General features: G+C 33.6%; 1 protein-coding gene across 1 annotated transcript in view; it reads right to left on the reverse strand.

Moving 5' to 3' along the window:
- elmo3 (engulfment and cell motility 3) overlaps positions 1–19,533 on the reverse strand; it is a 45,900-nt gene that overhangs the window by 11,300 nt on the left and 15,067 nt on the right. The window contains 11 exon segments of the mRNA XM_056452035.1: positions 5,543–5,679; positions 6,925–7,033; positions 7,137–7,241; positions 9,651–9,773; positions 9,855–9,977; positions 10,090–10,140; positions 11,501–11,579; positions 13,160–13,311; positions 18,408–18,507; positions 18,610–18,779; positions 18,906–18,956. Of these exon segments, the coding sequence (XP_056308010.1) occupies positions 5,543–5,679; positions 6,925–7,033; positions 7,137–7,241; positions 9,651–9,773; positions 9,855–9,977; positions 10,090–10,140; positions 11,501–11,579; positions 13,160–13,311; positions 18,408–18,507; positions 18,610–18,779; positions 18,906–18,956 (1,200 nt within the window).

Below are 19,533 nucleotides of genomic sequence, written 5' to 3' on the forward strand. Positions count from 1 at the left end.
GTTTAACAAAAACTGCAACAAAAGCCTAAGAAAACATGACATACACATTTTTTGCCAGATGGGGGCAGTAAATCCCAAAAACGAATTTCTGTTTGTTTGTTTTTTGGTAAAAGGTTAGCATTTTATACAGTACTTTGGTCATGACAATTTCTCAAAAACAACCAACACAGCTGCTTTATTAAGTAGTTTTAATAACTTTTTCCAATTTAGATTTGAACGATAAAACAATTAGGATTTAATGTGTATTATACTCCCCTCAAAATCATGGTTAAAGGTTGCATTTTAAATATTTCTGAAAGAATTCTTACACAAATTACAGTAAAGCAGATCATTCAATATAATAACTGTTTTCTGTGTACATTTTACAATATATTACAGTATTTCTCTAACTATCATCAATGTTGAAAACTGCTGCAGCTTCATATTATCATAAAGTTTTCTAAAATATACTTTGATTAAATGGAAAGCTCAAAAGTTCAATTTACAATATTATATAAGCATTTACCGTCACCTCTGATCAATGATCTGCATATTTAACAAAATAAATAAATTCTGTATCTGGCTTTTTAAAATCCATGTTTATTTGGTCACTACAGAGAAAACACTCATCCTACCTCAGCCATAGTGAAAGCAGCTGCTGTCCGTCACAAGCCACAGCCAGTTTGAGTGTGTGTGTGAGTGTGTGTTGGTGTTTGGGTGTGTGTATGTGTTAGAGTGAGTGTATGCTCCCTCCCTCTAGATACCACACACACTCTGCTATGCCAGCAACAATTAGAAGGCGTTAAACAGAAAAAAACACAAGAGAGAATGAAAAGAAAAAGACATGAAGCAAGTGATGAAGTTTAGAAACATAAACACTCAGAGGCAAAATAAGAGCACAATGATAATTCTGTTGTGTGCTATATATCTATTGTTGTGTATTATTTAAATTTAGTTTGCCATTTAGTCCTTCAACTTTAATTTCACTTAGTTTCCAAGCCGCACATAATCTAAAGTTTTTCTACCTAATAATCATTTTATTTTAGTGCAGTAAACAACCTGCCCTCCCTTTCATTCTTTCAGTTTGTAAGTTAATCTGTTTTAGTCAAGTCAAGTCGACTTTATTGTCAATTCAACAATATACAGTGCAGTTAAAAGTGAAACGAAACAATGTTCCTCCAGGACCAAGACGCTACATCAAACAACATAAATCGGCAACATAACACAGGACTGCACACTACTATAAACATTTAGAGAATGGAAACCAAATAAAACTAATATAAGAATAAGGTTTGTGCAACATTTAGAGCAAAAGGATAGTTCACCATAAAAAAATTATTCTGTCTGCTTTTGTTTTGTTTTGTTTTTTTAACACAAAAGAAGTTATTTTGAAAAATGTTGGAAACTGATAACTATCGACTTCTCCAATGGCTGTCAATGGTTCCCGGTTTAAAACCCTTATTATCCTCACTGGAAAGTTACTTAAATTGAATGTTTTTATTGTTTTATCATTTGACCAAAAGACTACAAAAAAATTCTAATAAATTCATGCTTTAAAACTCAGTGGTTAGCACTGTCACCTAACAGCAAAAAGGTCGCTGGTTTGAGTCCCGGCTGGGTCAGTTGGCATTTTTGTGTGGAATTTGCATGTTCTCCCCGTGTTCGTGCGGGTTTCTCACACTGTCCAAACACATGCGGTATAGGTGAATTGAACAAACTAAATTGGCTGTAGTGTGTAAATGAGTATGTATGAATGTTTCCTAGTACTGGGTTGCAGCTGGCAGGGCATCCGCTGCATAAAATATATGCTGGATAATTTGTCGGTTCATTCCGCTGTGGGGACTCTGATAAATAAAGGGACTAATTTCTGTTTAACAGAGAAAAGATTTTTTCCCCACATTTCTAAACATAATAGTTTTAATAACTCATTGCTAATAACTGATTTATTTTATCTTTGCCATGATGACAGTAAATAATATTTGACTAGATATTTTTCAAGACACTTCTATACAGCTTAAAGTGACATTTAAAGGCTTAACTAGGTTAATTAGGATAATTAGGCAGGTTAGGGTAATTAGGCAAGTTATTTTATAATGATGGTTTTTTCTGTAGACTATCTAAAACTATATATAGCCTAAAGGGGCTAATAATTTTGACCTTAAAATGTTTTAAAAAAAAATTTAAAGCTGCTTTTATTCTAGCCAAAATAAAACAAATAAGACTTTCTTCAGAAGAAAACATATTATCAGACATGCTGTGAACATTTCCTTGCTCTGTTAAAAATCATTTGGGAAATATAAAAAAAATAAATAAATAAAAAATAAATTAAAAAATAAAAAATAAAAAGGGGGCTTAATAAATCTGACTTCAACTGTATATACACATGCATACATACAGTGCTCAGCATTTATGAGTGCAACCCCAACAAATCGCTCATTTAAATTAATATTTTCTATAGGACGCTTTACAATATTATATTTGTGCATATACATTAGATTAGTCAGTACTGAAGCCAAATCTGGAGCTAATTTAACAAAATAACTTACAATAATGGTTCAAATTTATCGCCCAAATTTATATGTCAGGGAAAAATATTAAATAACATTTTCAAAAATAGCAGAAATCAAGAGAAACAACAAAACATACAATTTTGTTGTAATTTTGTAAAAAAAATTTGCAATATCTTGCATGAATTTAAATGTATTATCTTTCCATTTCTAAAGATATTCTGTGACTAAAAAAATGTTTTAACAAATATATCTGTTTAATAAATTTGTTTTGTTCAAATTTACCAATATAGATTACCTATATTCACAAATAGTCATTTTCAAAATGGGGTGTAATCATATATGCAGAGCACTGTGTGTGTGTGTGCGTGCGTGCGTGCGTGCATATATATATATATATATATATATATATATATATATATATATATATATATATATATATATATATATATATATATATAAAGTGCAATAAAATTCATATTAAGAAATTTGGCTCAGTTTGATGATGACTTTAAAAGAGATGCATCATAGACAACAGGATTTGTTGCACTTTTTTTTGGCTAATTATTTTCAAAACTTATTTACAAAAACAGCTTGTTTTTAAAAAAAAAAAAAAGTCAATAAATTAAGAGAAAAACATACGGCATGCATAATTTGCTTGAACCACCTCAAATTTGGCTGCTCTTTTAAGGGGAAAAACACTTAAATTGTTATTTGCAGCACTTTTAAATTTGCTAATGTTTCCAAAAATACCTTCAAGGATGGAGACAAAAATACTCAATTAAAAAGCACAATTCTGACTTGTTTAAAGGGTTATTTCTGGGCTGTGGTTTGCTACTGATCTGCGCTTCTGCATCAGAGCAGGACTCCTTTTGTTCCTCTAATACCCCTTTTTAAAATCTCTGGCTGATGTTTAGCTGAAACAAAAGACAGACCGGTCAGCGGGACGTTTGTCCTTCGCAGGGGTCGCGGCGGTCACGAGGCTTTACGGCCTGAAAGCGTTCATTAAAGTGAGGCCTGTTTTGTTGCAGTGCTGAATAGTTTGGACTGGAGGAAGGACACTTTCTTTAACATCAGAAAAGGAGATGTTAGTTATTTAGGGAATGCTGATAAACACAAAGGCTTTTGAAGGGGGAGTCTGTCTTTTGGCGTGTTTGTCATTCCGCTATAGCTAGAGGTTTCTCGGATGAAGGGATCAATATTTATTTGTCCTGTAGATGATTTAATGGCTGCCGCAGCTGCTCACTTCTCACACTCTGCTGGGACTCAATGGCAAATTATAAAGCTTTCAAGAAGTGATAAATAGAGATTGATCTTGGAATAATAGGCAGTAATACATTCTACGTTCAGTTTGGATCAGTAAAGATGATGTGAAAAAGCATTCACGTTCTGTTTTACCTACATGATATATAAAAATAATTTAGTAATTATTTGGAGGGACGGACGGACGGACGGACAGACAGATGGATCTTTTAATGCATTGGGAATTGATTGGGTTGTGATTACATTTTGAAAACTGATAAATAAGTAAATAAATAAAGCAACTTTTGCATTGGATACGGACATATGAAGGTAGACAGGTAAATAAACATACTAAGATATTATGTCTGTTGTTATGTCAAAAATCTGTTTGTTTGTAATTTAACTATTCTACTCAGACATGTGGTTAGCCGAGGAGAAAAAAGAAGAAAAGACGAGCAAACTATGAAGGGGCAAAGCATCAGGTTGTCTGCTTTGATGACAATAAACCTCACAATGACACCCCCCCCCCCTTAAAAAAAATAAATAGATTTACACAAATTACAGCGGTTGCCCCCATTGAGCTTGGAAAATGTGGAAATCCGTATTATACAGAAAAAAAAAACATCCCTACTTATTTCTAATTTTAACTCTTTTTTTCCTTTTACTTTGAATTGGCTATTTAATATTTAGATTTATTTAATTTTAACTTTGTTATAATAAACATTTAGATTCTTTTAACACTTTCTAGTTAATATTGCTTGATGTCTTTCTCGTAGTGCCAGGTTCACACCAAACATGGAGCAACTAGTCACTCACTATAGTTTAATTGAGGGATGTTTTTCACCTCAAGGCAATTTTCCGCTCCAGATTAAGGCAAATTTCGGGCAAATACCCTGAGCATTCCGCATCATTCACGCCACTCGAAGTTTGTAACTGTAAGCGCATTTGCATTTTTTTGACTTTTGTACATAATCTACTTTCGTGAATACTTTATTTTGCTTTTGGTGTGGACCAGGCATAACACTATATAAATATAACCACAAAATATTCTGCAGAAAATTTGCCACAAATGCAGCTTAAGAAGGGATTCAGATATATATCGCACCACAGCACTTTAACACAACATCCACAATTACATATCAATACCTATTCAATACTTAGTGCACCATGACATATAACTTGATCCATTTTTAATTAATTACATAAATAATATATAATTTTTATCCTCTGCATTTTTTCTGCTATCCTTGTATTTTTTAAGTGTAAAAGCACTTTGATAATAAAATTTTAAGGTGGTATATAAAAAAAGTATTATTATTATTATTATTATAATTATTATCAATATAACATAAGCTTATTTACATAATAAAGTCTTAAACATAAAGGTCAGCTAGAAGGTGAGTTATGCTCCTGTAGAACAAACGATCAACATTTCTGGTGCAAAGAAATGCAATTTTAAAACAGGGAAAAAAAGATTAAAGTTCCCATGGAATCAAAGGTTTTTTAGATGTTAGTATGAGTATGTTAGCCCTGAGGTCATCTATGAGCGAGTGTGCTCCACAAGAAAGTTTGCATTTAGAAGATTTAAACATCTGAAATGTGCAGTTTGGATCAATATTGTTTCTTTTTTACTTCAATTTCTCATTAAATCTTCTGACCAATAAAATGCTCTTTAGTATCTGACATGCCCCGCCCCCTTCAAAACACTATTGCTATATGCGCTTGAGCTCAACCACTCTCACTGGCAAAACTGCAGTAAAAACAAAACACTATTGGTAGTTGTTTTTTTTTTTTTAAGAAGGGGAATGAAGTACCTTATCGAAGTCCTCCTGCGTGGCTCTCATCTCCTTCCAAGTCTTGTTGAGCAGCTGAATGCAGATGCAGAACAGCTCCTCCACCAGACGGTCCTGAGCGAAGAAGATCGGGTGATAGTCTGAACCCGTCTCAGAGGCTACAGAGAGGAGTAGATAACAGCTTTTAAACAAATAAGAAAAAAAACCTAAGGGGGGCTAATAATTCTGACAAACTGTATTATAAGCCCCTCTTTGAATATATATATATATATATATATATATATATATATATATATATATATATATATATATATATATATATATATATATATATTTATTTTATTTTTTATTTTTTTCCAAAATTATGTTCAACAGAGCAAGGAAATTTTCTAATGTATGTCCAATAATAATTTTTTGTGAACTTTATTTGATTAAATGAAGCAATTTGAGCACAGTAAAACCCAATAGACGAAAAGAACTCAAACCAGCTGAGTATTGTAAAACCCAATAAGTTAAAGCAACTCAAACTGTTTGAGGAAACCGACTATTACAAACCATTTGAGTTAAAATAAACAATCCATACGAGTTCTCCTTATAAATTGTTCTTTACTTTTTTACACACAGACAAATTTGTACAAGGACATGGTTATTGCCGAGCTATTACAACATTGAGGTGGTTTATCAGGGTTTCTGCAGGTTTCACCAAGTTAAATTTAAGACTTTTAAAGACATTTTTTAGACCATTATGAATGAAATTTTAGACTTATCCAGGGCTAAATGTTAAGGATTTTTTTTTTCAAATATCCCAGTTAGAAAAGATTTTCACTTGCCCAATCAAAAAATTATTACCATTTAATAGATTTAATAATACAGTAATAATAATTTTGTTTGAATATTTTATCATCAATTTTCAAATAGATTCATTTACAAACCCTTAAACCCTCATCATGAATAGAACAAAACATAGCTGTCAATTAGTTCAGTCTACAATAATAATAATTTAATGACTGTAATGTTACTGTAAGGAAAGTAATTAAATGCTCTTTTTAAATAAAAAGTTTTTATTTAAAGTACAACATTTATTGAGATGGACTGTTGGTGATTGTATGGCTGTGAATGGCCAGATTGGGTAGCGATACATGAACAAAGGAAAATTAAGACCTGTTAAAAAAGATTTAAAACCTACTACCAAACGGCAACATCCTGTTTAGTGAGTACATTTTTATTTTGGGGTGAACTATCCCTTTAAGTGTAGAGTAAGGCAACATACTGTAAGCATTTTTTAAACAGTGTTAATGTATATATATACACATACATACATAAACTACATATTCACACACAAACTGTAAAGCCTTGATCTGATCATTGACACCATGTCCAGCTTGCGTTGGACTGTAACTTACGAGGTTCTCCGATGCGCAAGATCTCGCACAGAATGAGTGTGAGCTGGATACTGCTGCGGGCGAACGGACACTCGTGTTTGTCTTCTCTGCTGCTGTTCTCCAGCACAAACTGACACAAGGACACAAACACTATGAAGGCTCTGTGCAGATTGATAATGTATACTGGCTTCAAAAATTAATATATTTATAGAAACTCATGAAATCTCACTCACCCGGCTGTATGCGTCAGGATAACGGGAGGCAAAATATGCCATTGTGTCCAACGCCAGTAGACCTGGAGGACACCGGCTCAGATCCTGACCAGGATTACTGTTATTCTGATAAAAAACAAACACAGAACCTTAACCAAAATAAGACTTGATCGTTAAGTTGGTGTATTAGAAATGAACAAAGCAACTGTGCATGTAAAGTTTAAAATATAATGTATAAACTTTATATACAGTAGAAAAAAAAGTCCTCCATGGAAATTTATTTGTATTATTTAAAAATAAGTTTTTTATTGCCAAATATATTTAATAACATTTTGTGCAGATACAATGGCCCCATTTCAGAAAGGAGGTTAAGTGAAAACTCAGAGTTTGTTAACACTGAAATGAGAGGAGATGCGCAGAAAAATAGGTGGATGTAAACGGCAAGATAAGCATTAATGTTGAAAATGCGCAAAAAATGTATGCACATAAGTCAGTAGGATACTTTTTATTCGATAAGAAAATATGCGCATGAACTACGATGGAAACACATTTACCGAACAAATTCCAGTATGCACATTAAAAAAAGGTCATGTGATTTTGTTATAAGAGATCATGTGATGATAAAAATTTGTGTGAATGGACAAATCAGCAGGCTGAGCACATTGTATAACATGTGAAATGTTGTTTAGGTTATTCTAAAACAGCGAAACAGTTTCAGTATTAGTGTTATTATATTATTAATGACCTCCAGAACTGTCAAGAGCGTCTGCGCGCTGCATCTCATGGTTTCAAATGCCACCAGGCGTTCATTGTGTGTTGGCATCCTCTTCTGAGGTAAAAGTCACTTAAATAAAGAAAAGATTCACGCTGCTTCTCCTACCGCAGCAAATTCAGTTTTTACTGTTCATATTTGGAGCCAGTTAATCAGGAAGAGTCGATTTTGTTCTCTTTGACTCATTAGGTGGAAACGCTGCTTTATTCGCACGTCTTTTATGCAATATTCCAGTTTTGCACATACATTTAATTCGCATTTTTGGATGAAAACATTGCCTACATTTCCGTCACACACAGAACAATAGAATAATACAACAACAAAACTGTTTTTTAGTTCTGCTTACAATCCAAATGTCATATCAACATCTACAAGAAAGGCAGACACACAAGTGCACTTTTACATCTATTAAAAACTCAATTTTAGAAATGTTGTCTTAAACTGATCAGCGTGTGTAAAAGTGGGAAATTAAACATTTCCACTGAACATTGAGTTAAGGGTATGCAGTCTTGTTTTGTAGAATTTGCTGTAGAAACTACGCAATAGCCTATTTTATGTAATTTAATGCAATTACATCTGAAATAACTTCAAAATTAGACCTAACTCAGATCAGCTATTCTGAAACTGAAGTTTTTAATCTCTCGGCAAGTCAACTCAGAGTTAAAGTTTAAATTCAGAGTTGGTTGAACCTCCTTACTGAAACAGGCCCAATATCATCTACATACGAAAATAAGTAATACACTGTTCTGCTTTTTCACAACGAAGAACCAATGACCATAAAAACAATATAGTTATTAAATAACACCGTAAATGTAAAAAGAAATTTATAAAATAAATAACAAAATATACTAACAATAAAAGTAATAAATAAATAATTAAAAAAAGCTTTATTCCTCTTCTGCTTCATGATCGATAGTGTCAATATAATTCAACAAAGGTTTACATGGTTTGTAAAAAGATTTTAAACAATTTCTAAGTATGTCTGATAATATTTTTTCTTCTGGAGAAAGTCTTATTTGTTTTATTTTGGCTAGAATAAAAGCAGTTTTTAATTTAAAAAAAAACATTTTAAGGTCAATATTATTAGCCCTTTTAAGCTATACATTTTTTAGATAGTCTACAGAACAAACCATTGTTATACAATAACTTGCCTAATTACCCTAACCTGCCTAGTTAACCTAATTAACCTAGTTAAGCCTTTAAATGTCATATTAAGCTGTATAGAAGTGTCTTGAAAAATAGCTAGTAAAATATTATTTACTGTCATCATGGCAAAGATAAAAGAAATCAGATATTAGAAATGAGTTATTTAAACTATTATGTTTAGAAATGTGTTGAAAAATCTTCTCTCCGATAAACAGAAATTAGGGAAAATAAACGGTGGGCTAATAATTCTGACTTCAACTGTAGGTATAGTGGGTATGTACAACTCAAGATGAATTAGTGCAAGGTAGTGTGATGAATATGTGCAATTTTAATTGTGCAAATATTCAATAATAAATAATACCGTGTTTATGGGGTTACCACCCCTAAAGAAAAACGTTGTTTAGATGTTGCATTTGACAGGACTTATGTTCTGTTAAACATCTCATACAAATCCTTTTGTTTTATTCAATTTTGTTTGGCTGTTGTAGGCTGAAGTAATAAGAAATTGTTTGGTGTTGTGTTATGGAACTGTAATGCAGTCAAGACCTTCCTGGTACTACTTTAGCTGTGCGGTTATGCGTAAATAATCAACAATTCTGTAGTATAATCAAACTCACTGAAAAGCCGAGCTTCTTGAACTCTTTAGCACAGAGCGAGCGCCTGCGTTCATTGCTCAGTCCACTCTCACTCTCAGTCTCGAATGCGGCCTGACGCAGCCCGTGCAGCATATCCCTCTGCTCCTGCACAACACCACAGAAACATCACGACAACGGTGAAGAAGTAAAAAAAAAATGAGATGAAGAAGCAGAAGGAGAGTGAACCTGGCTGTAGGAGTCCAGAGGAGTCCTCATGCGGGGCTCCAGGTGGTTCAGCCTGACTGTCTGCAGCACATACAGGTAATGGGCCATTTCATCTCCTACTGAACTGGAGCTGTGGATGATGTTCTGCACACAGAGCCCATTTACACTCTTACTGAAGTCATGCACTGGAACATGTTTTTGCTAACAGGAATCCACTCCATCACATGAACGGATAAAACCTTCTAGACTTTCTCACCTTGTGAATGTACTGGCGCAGGTTCCTCTTCTCAAGAAATTCAAAGAGCTCCTGAAATCATTTCAAACTATTTTAAACTACACACACTTTGATGCTAGCAAAAGAATAAGCCTGATAGACAGACAGACAGACAGACAGACCAGACAGACAGATAGGGACATTGCTAACATGTTCAACACACTTTTAACATGTTTCTAGCATTAACAACGTTTTAACAGGTTGCTAACATTTTACTGGCATAGCTTAATACAACAACTGTTTCTATTATTTTTCATTCTGTTAGCATGTTTTTAACATGACTTGTTACAATAACACATTTTAGCAGGTTGCTAACATGTTTCTGCCATAGCTTAGCAACGTTTTATCAAGTTAACATGTTTTAACATTATTTTTATATTGTTAGGATGTTATAAATAGCATGAATTATCACACTAGTGCATTTTAGCAGGCTGCTAACATGTTTCTGCCATAGTTTAACAACTTTATCATGTTAACATGTTTCTAATGATTTTATACTGTTAGCATGTTACATATAACACGACTTATCACACTAGCATCTTTTAGCAGGTTACTAACAGGTGAGGCATAGGTTAACAACACTGTTTTATCATGTTGTTAACATGTTTCTAACATTTAACAGAACAGCATTTTTGATACTGTTAGCATATTTCTAACATGAAATAATCATGTAATTTAACACAGTCCTAAAATATTTTAACAGGTTGCTAGCATGTTTCTAACAAGATTTAACATGTTTAATCGCGTAACTTAAAAGTACTAGAATATTTTAACAGGTTGCTAGCATGTTTCTAACAAGATTTAGCCCAATACCCATTATTTACAGTTTTCTGGCATGATGTGTTTTAACACGTTGTAAGTTTGATTTGTGCTATAAATGTTTCCTATATGGTTTAATAAATGCTGTACATGTTTTTTTTATTTTCATTCTTTGTTCATGTTAGTAAAAACATTCACTAACGGAAGCTTACTGTAAGTTGTGACTGATTTAACACACTGCTAACACGTTTTAACCCACTGCTTGTCATTTGTAACATGATTTAAGACATTAACATTTTTTTACGATTATTTCTTTAATGATATAAAGGAAGAGTGTTTGTAACATGACTTAACACTACTAACACATTTTAACACGTGACCAGCTTGTTTTGAGTTAACACTGGTAATAGTTTTTATGTGTTGCCAGTATTATTGAACACAGCATATAACACAGTTTTTTAGTTTAATATTTTTTCTTAATGTAAATGTATCCTGTGTTGGAAATCTAAACCAGATGTCATTATAATAAAAGTTTAGACTAGCGAAATAGTTCTCAAGCAGCAGTGACTGAAAAGCTTCCTGATTTGGACAGACGGTGGCAGTAAAAGCAGAATCTGCTGTAAGTGTGTCTGACCTGTCGGTCTGCTTCTCCTCCAGCCTGCAGCAACGCCATCAGCAGAGCCATGGCCTTCGTCTGCAGCTGCTGGTTTGTTCTGTAGTATGTTTGAATGAGACAAAAACAGACAAAATGAGAAGAAAGGTGATTGAACAGTCTAGTACATGGTCATCTTAAATGCACTTAATATCTAGATGAGCTACAGCAAAATATATTTTCTGGAACAAACAATCATTAGAATTTTGCAATAAAAAAAGAGGCAATAAACAAAACACATTGTAAAACATGTTAAAAATTAATACTTGCTATAGATTGCAATTAGGGCTGCAGAGTATATCGTTTCAGCATTGATATCGCAATGTGTGTGTCCACAATAGTCACATCGTAGGACGTGCAATGTTGAGTTGGGATTATAGTTGATCAGCACAACAGTTGAGCATACATAAGATTTGTGGAGTCATTGCAAAGTATAACCATAACAGAGGGAAACTTTATCATGTGCATGCGTTTTAAAGGCATTTCGAGAGAGTTTAAAGCATTCAGGCCCAAAAAAGTACATTTGTAACTATGGAAAACCATAAAGCACTGTTTATTTGACTTTTTTGTTGCTCTATTGTAATAATTTCTGCTTGCTATTTGTTTTTCATTTTTTATATAATATATGACTCACATCCTAACAAAAATCACACTAATCAATATAGATTAATGATTTCTTTCCAAATTGAGCTATTTACGCTATCTGGTGAAATTGTTTTCTTATCACAATATATAATCGCAGAAAAACAAAATATAGCAATGTCAGATTTTCCCAATATCGTGCAGTCCTAATTGCAATAATACAATACAAAAATATTATTATTATTATTATTATTATTATTTTTATTATTAATTAGTATTATTATTCAAATAAGGTAGTTGGTATTACTTTTTTTAAACAAAACAATACATTAGTAATGTAATCATTATTTTATAAATTTTTATAAATTTGTTATTATAAATGTATACTGTTAATATTATTAAAGTGATAATTACAGGTTTAAAACTTAATATCTTATAAAAATAAATAAACATTATATATTTATATAACATTAAAATACACATTAAAAGATATAATTACAGTAATATAATAATAACTGTAATATAATTGCAGGTTTTATCTTATAAATCACTTATTTTTCACTTATAAAGCATTATATTTTTATTCACATTAATTGACAAAATTAAAAAAGAACTATACAAAATTATGATAATAATAATAATAAAAATACAATGATATTATGAAATTTGTATGTATGAAGAAAACAATCTAAATTTATTAAAATAACAAAACAACATGACTACTACTACTACTACTACTAATACGTACTACTAATAATAATACTAACAACAACAATGTATTTAATCAAGTTATAAACAATACACTACAAATTTAAGTTAATTGAACATAAAACAATTACGTTGCCCCCAAAAAAGGAGCAAAAGTCATTTGAGTGTCTGAAACATTAACTATAATTAATCTCTGGCAAGACAAGACACTAGCTCCTCATCCTTCTTAATCACTGTTCACCTGCTGTAACGTATGTGTTTTCTGGTGTTTTTAAATTGAGTGTACTGACTGTTGGCTGCTGTAGCTGCTCTTCTGCTGTCTATCTAGTGTGGATGGTGTAGTGTACGTACACCTGCAGATGTGAGAGGAGCCTCTCCAGCGTGATCTCCTGCTTGACCTCTGTGAACAGACTGCTGCTGCTGAGGACCATGCTCTCCAGGATAGCCAGCGACACCTGCTGGATGGATGTGTCCAGAACCTTCGCATTCACAAAACTGGCCATCTGGAAATATATCATCACGTCACATCATAAAGAGACGGTGACAATTATTAAGACAAAAATAAATAATGACTGCACATATATACAAAAGGAAAGTTGCATTATGGGAGGCACTTTGCATTTTATAGTCCACTTCTATTATTTTGGAATAATAATAATAATAATAATAATAATTAAACAGGCAACATGGTGGTACAGTGGGTAGCACGTTAGCCTCACAGCAAGAAGGTCTCTGGTTCAAGCCTCAGCTGGGTCAGTTGGGATTTCTGTGTGGAGTTAGCATGTTCCCCCCCATGTTCGCGTGGGTTTCCTGGTGCTTCGGGTTCTCCGGTTTCCCCCACAGTCCAAAGACATGCGGTACAGGTGAATTGGGTATGCTAAAACTGACCGTAGTGTATAAGTGTGTGTGTGATTGAGTGTGTATGGGTGTTTCCCAGTAATAAAGGGACTAAGCCGAAAAGAAACTGAATGAATGAATGAATAATTAAACAAGTTATCACTTCGTTGTTTTAAATATTTTTTGTATCTATAGGTTTAATTATTTTTTCAAGTATTATTCAATGCTTTTGTAAATTAACAGATATTATTCGACATTAACAGATATAAATACAGAAATCAGAGAGTGAAATTTAATACGTTTTGAGATTTTTTCCACTACTTTTCGATTCAATCAGCAACATTTTAACTTGCTGTATTTATTTACTAAACAGCGATTGTAAGAAACTAAAACATTCATGTAGTAAATAAAAATGCTAATCCAGCAGGTGGCATCGGATAGGCAGCAGGAATAAAGGTGTTGCCTTGGTTACTGCAGTGAACAAAGCAGCACTATGTCAAATCAAAGACTAGAGAAAACACAAGACATGCCACTGGTATATTTTGAACGGTGTAACTGTCAATATGGCGAATGAAGCCCCGCCTTCTAGTACAGGAGCTAATCAGTGATCGCGAATAAAGCCTGCCTTCTAGTACAAGATTAAATTTAGGCAAACTTTAGCATACAACTATAGACCAATTACCATGTTTGTAAACATTCAGGATGCGCGTGCAGGGAGGTGGCAGAAAGAAACCGGGAGCGCTAGCATTTATAGCGAGGGAATGTCATCCGATGCGAAATAGAGTTTGTTGCTGTCTTAGAAATAAGATATATTGATTACACATTATATATATTATTTACATAATTCTTTCAGCATATTATAACAGCTCGTCACCCAGTGACAAGCACAGTGATTCGGCAAAATTAACGTTAAAGTGAGCGGCGTTCATCTGACAGGTCCATTTGCGATAGCACGCTCCCAATGAATATTGGATAAGACGAAATAACCAAGCATCCAGCCCCAAATATACAATCTCATTGAAGCTCCAAGTGTTTTTACAAGAGAGAAGTTAAAGATCTACAAGTCTTTGGATGCCAACAATGTTGTTCTGTGTGGTCATGTGCAAGAACTAATGCTCCAGGATGACCAGATTCAACACTATGTAGAGCTAAAAACTGAGGTTCTGCTTAGCCAAAGACAAGGAAAGAAGACAGAGCTATACAAGGCCTGGGTAATTAATCATCAACACGCAAAACGACAGCATTCTGACAGAGAACTGGACCTGTACGGCAGGATATGTGAACTTACACAAAGAGGTAAAGTTGGTTTTATATTCTCAATATATACTCAATATTCAAAGTGCCATGGTAAACAATATAGGGAGTCACAAGTTGTCACTGAATGTGTGAATATAAAACTAAGTTTACCTTAATAACTTACACTTTCACGTTTCATTCTTAGCATTCAGTGTCTGCAGTTTAATTACTATATGATAACCATATGTAACTGTTTTTGCTGGAATCATTTCTGCAATCAAAAACGAGTAATCTGTATGATTCAGCATAGCGTGAGCTTACCTGATATAACATGAGAACTGCAGAGTCGAGCATTTCTAATTAGGTCGTCACTTCATTCTCCCTTTTAGCCAAAGACGTCTGCAGTCGGCTTTAAAGCAGTGTGATGTATGGTAAAAGTTAAGTTTTCTATTTTTGGGAGTTTTTGAATTTGGCATTCTACCGCACAACACGACATCTTTACTATTGCAGCCTGTCTTTTTTTTGCAACCGGGAACCCGTGTGACGTCATGTGTGAAGTAGGTTGGTAATTGGTCTATACATTATATAAATCAAAAATGATACAAAATGTATCACCTTGGCTTGTAAATTGATTTAATCAACTTTTAATACTTTTTAAAGACCCCAGACACCTGTGTCTAACAAATGCAGTTATTTTTGTTAAATTATGTCATAAATACAATATTTAATTATTTAATTTAGTTTTCATGCTTTTGTAAGTTTAATAGAAAATGAAAAAAGTGATAAGAGATGTAGAAAAACTTTATAAGCAAACTAATTAATGAATAAAATTTTAAAAAGACAAGATAAAGACTTTTTTTAAAGGATAAAATGATTTTGCAAACATTAATAATTATCTTAAGTTAAATCAAATACTGGAAATTAAGATTTACTAATTTTGATTACATTTATTTAAAAAAAAAGTTTATTTTCATAGATAATTTAATATAATTTATAATAAAAAATGTATCGATAATTGTCAATAAATAAGTCTTGAAAGAAATAATAATAAAAATGTATTTTAAATGTATAACTACAAATTTTTTAACATTGTTAATTTATTGCTTTAGCTAAATTAATGTCTGACTATTAATAAGCAATTAACACTGTTAAAAATGCATGATTTAATGCAAAACATTTAACATGATCAATTCAATAAATAATGTGCAAAATGCTTAAAACACAGCTCTATGAATATTTTAGCTACATCATAAATACAAAAGTGTAGAAAGACTTTTAATTGAATAATAGAGTAGTCATCAGTGATTTTATTTCATTCCTACTAATCAATTATTAATAAATCAATAATGAAATCAACTTTTAAAGATGGACATACTTGTATATTGATTAATTTAAATCTATATTTAATTATCAAATATTAAAACAATTAACAAGTTTAAAAGGTCTGACCCAAGAGCTTGAAATCTTTATTTATAGAGTAAATGAATGACTTATAAATAATAAATCAATTAAACTTAAAAAAAAAAATTACAGACTTGATTGGAAAACATTTATCATAAAAATATAGTTAAAATGAATAGCCCTCCTATAGGAGGTCTGCATTCCCGAGACCAGACCAGTTTTCTTGCGGCGCGGAAATAAATTTCAGAATAAAACGCGGTAGGGGTCAGGAACTCTGGTGTAATTTGAACGGGAGCAGCTGGTCTAACAATTTAACACTCCTGACAGAGAGCGAGCGCACGGGTCCGCCGTAGTGCTATGTGTGTGTGAGAGAGAATGAGAGAGATCACTACTGCTTTGTACTACTGCCCTTTTTGCACCGTTTTGTTTGTACGCAGCAACGATGCACTGCTTTGGCAATACGAATGTACAGTTATTTGTCATACCAATAAAGCACCTAAATGTGAAATGTGAATGTGAGAGCGTGTGCCTCATCAGCCACAAACCTCACCGCACATCACGCCGCAATCATGTCTCATCACAAAGGGGCAAACAAAACTGACATTTAGCCTACAATCCTTGCACAACATACACTTTTTTTGATATCTCTCTCTTTTGGTAGTGTCCAATTTTAACGTGAAATGTTGAAAACCAGATCTAAGTTTAGCGGGACCGGTCAGGGCGGGTGGAAAACGGGGCAGGTTGGGCAGCAGGTAAACAAAGACTGAATATAGACCTTTTTCCTGGAACGCAAAATTACCCATTATGCTTTGCGCGTATGCGCAAGGAGAATGCTGAGAACTACTGGTCGGCAGTTGATGTGTGTAAACAGTCACATTTAGACAGTTTTTAAACGATAGTTTTAATCTATTTTACCTGCATTTGTCTTCTTTAAACTGATACTGTTGTCGATCAACACCAACTCCTGGACTGATCTTTTTTAAAAATGTGATCTAATAGGATGAAAATCAACTGCTGTGAGGCATTTTCCCCTGGTTGTCAGACATCTTCTGCTCTTTAAATGAAGCCTTGTCATGGCTAAAGTACTGTCCCACTAGCACACTGATTTAATAACTGTGACAAAGTGAAAATAAAGTGACATTTGGAAATGACAGAAAACCACAAACCGTGGTAAATACAACACACTGAATGAAACAAACGGCTCGCGATTGGAATGAACAGCAAATCAGCCAGCATTTTTGTAACTTTTAGCGGTCATTTTTGTAAATTGCATGACTTGCATACCTGTTAAATTTTATGCTAGTAATCTGGTTAGCTCTATGATGCAGTGAATTGTGTGTGGCGTGTGTGTGTATTGAAGAGCCGCTGATCTAACAGCTGACAGGCCAGGGAAACACACACTGTATTTCTGACGGCAGACACGTGAACTAGAAGAACGTTTTTCTCGCTAGCTTGAACCACATCTGACAGATTATAACGGCTTTAATACACAGCTTTCAAAGTTGTGCGTCACAAAAACACTCCATAATCCACTCAAAACGCTACTGAAACCCATTCTCGGAGCGCAAATTACCAGTTGTAAACGCTGTAAGCGGAAGTTCTTAGCATTCTACTGGAAGACGCTGGTCGCTATGGCACCCTCAATGCAGCAGCCAAGAAAAAGGTCTATACGGCGGGAGCGGTTGGGTGCGATTTAAAACCCAGCGGGAGAGAGATTAAAAATTCAGTCCCGCACAGATCTCTACCCTCCTGGTTAAATATTTATTTTTCAAATATTTCCCAAATGATGTTTAACAAACTTTAAATTTAGCATCTTAAAAAATATCTAGTAAAATATTATGTACTGTGATGATAGCAAAGAAAATATTAATCAGTTATTAGAAATGGGTTATTAAAATTATTATGTACAGAAATGTGTTGAAAAAAAATCATTGTATTGAACAGAAAATGGGGAAAAAATGTACAGGGGAGCTAATAATTTTGACTAACTATATACACCAGAAAAATACTACAAAACCAAAATCATATATTAGACATCTATTATTAGACTGGTGAAATATTTGTAAAAAAAAAAAAAAAGTTGATTTTGTATTCAAAAAATGAAATGTTTCTGCAAATTAAGTACCTTTTTGATAAAAACACTGGACAGATTCTCCCAGGACACAATGCCATGGTCCATGAGCTCCATGAAAGCAGTGAGTGTGTGTGTCATGATCACAGGAGACCTAGAATAAAACAAAACAAAAAAAAACAGTTTCACCAGTTCAATATTTACACTGCACTGTAATAAAACACAGTATGTCACAGAAAAGTGCCAGGAAACTGACTCCTGAGCGTCCTCTACTATCTTGACCAACAGGGAGTGTCCATCGCGACTGATAAACTCTTGTGCAAACGTGATGTCGGTGGAAACTGAGGCCAGGAGCTTCAGTGAGTCACAGCGAACATTGGCGTCTGAGCTCTGAATGCCTTTATACAGATCCTCAGCACAGCGGCCCTGAAAAACACACACGTATGAATTATGGCCATTACTGACCGTGCTGCTGTGTATGTTTGACCCAAAAACGCACAGATTGAGATGTGTTTAGATGCGTGCTAACTGATAATGTCGTGTGAGACTCACTGGTGCTTTGGTTAAGCGCAGGATGCTGCCGTTTTTGATGTCCAGGCGGTTCTAGGGCAGAAGTTAAACAGAGAGCCACAGTCATAAGGCTATTATTAGACAGCATTAACATTTGCAGTAATGTGTGTCGCACAGAGAGAGAGAGAGATGGACAGATAAACTGTGAGAAACAGACAAAAACTAATTGATTTACAGAGATATGTTGAATGACAAAAACATCTACGCATTAAAAGAAAAAACTAAATTAGACAGAGAGGGGGAAAAAGGGAAAAGACAAAGAGAAAACGAGAGCTGTCAAGATGAAAACAGAGACAGAACAGTCAAGACAAACGTATAGATAGAGAGACAAAAGTAAAGACAAGCAAACATCAGACAAAACAGTCAAAACCAACATATCATACAGACTAAGCCCAGACAGTGCTACAAAAGTGAAGACAAAAGAAAAGGCCCACACACACAAAAGGGTCAAAACAGACAGACAGAAGTAAAGCCTAGGGCCAGACAGAATCTGGGGACATTTTTGTCATTTCTGCACAAAATATTGTACAAAATATGCAGATTTAAAAGTCTAGACAAATCAGTAAAGACCGAAAGACAAAAAGACAAAGAGACAAAAGTAAAGAAAGAC

The sequence above is a fragment of the Danio aesculapii genome, chromosome 25 (assembly GCF_903798145.1).
Source record: "Danio aesculapii chromosome 25, fDanAes4.1, whole genome shotgun sequence".
Classification (NCBI taxonomy): domain Eukaryota; kingdom Metazoa; phylum Chordata; class Actinopteri; order Cypriniformes; family Danionidae; genus Danio; species Danio aesculapii.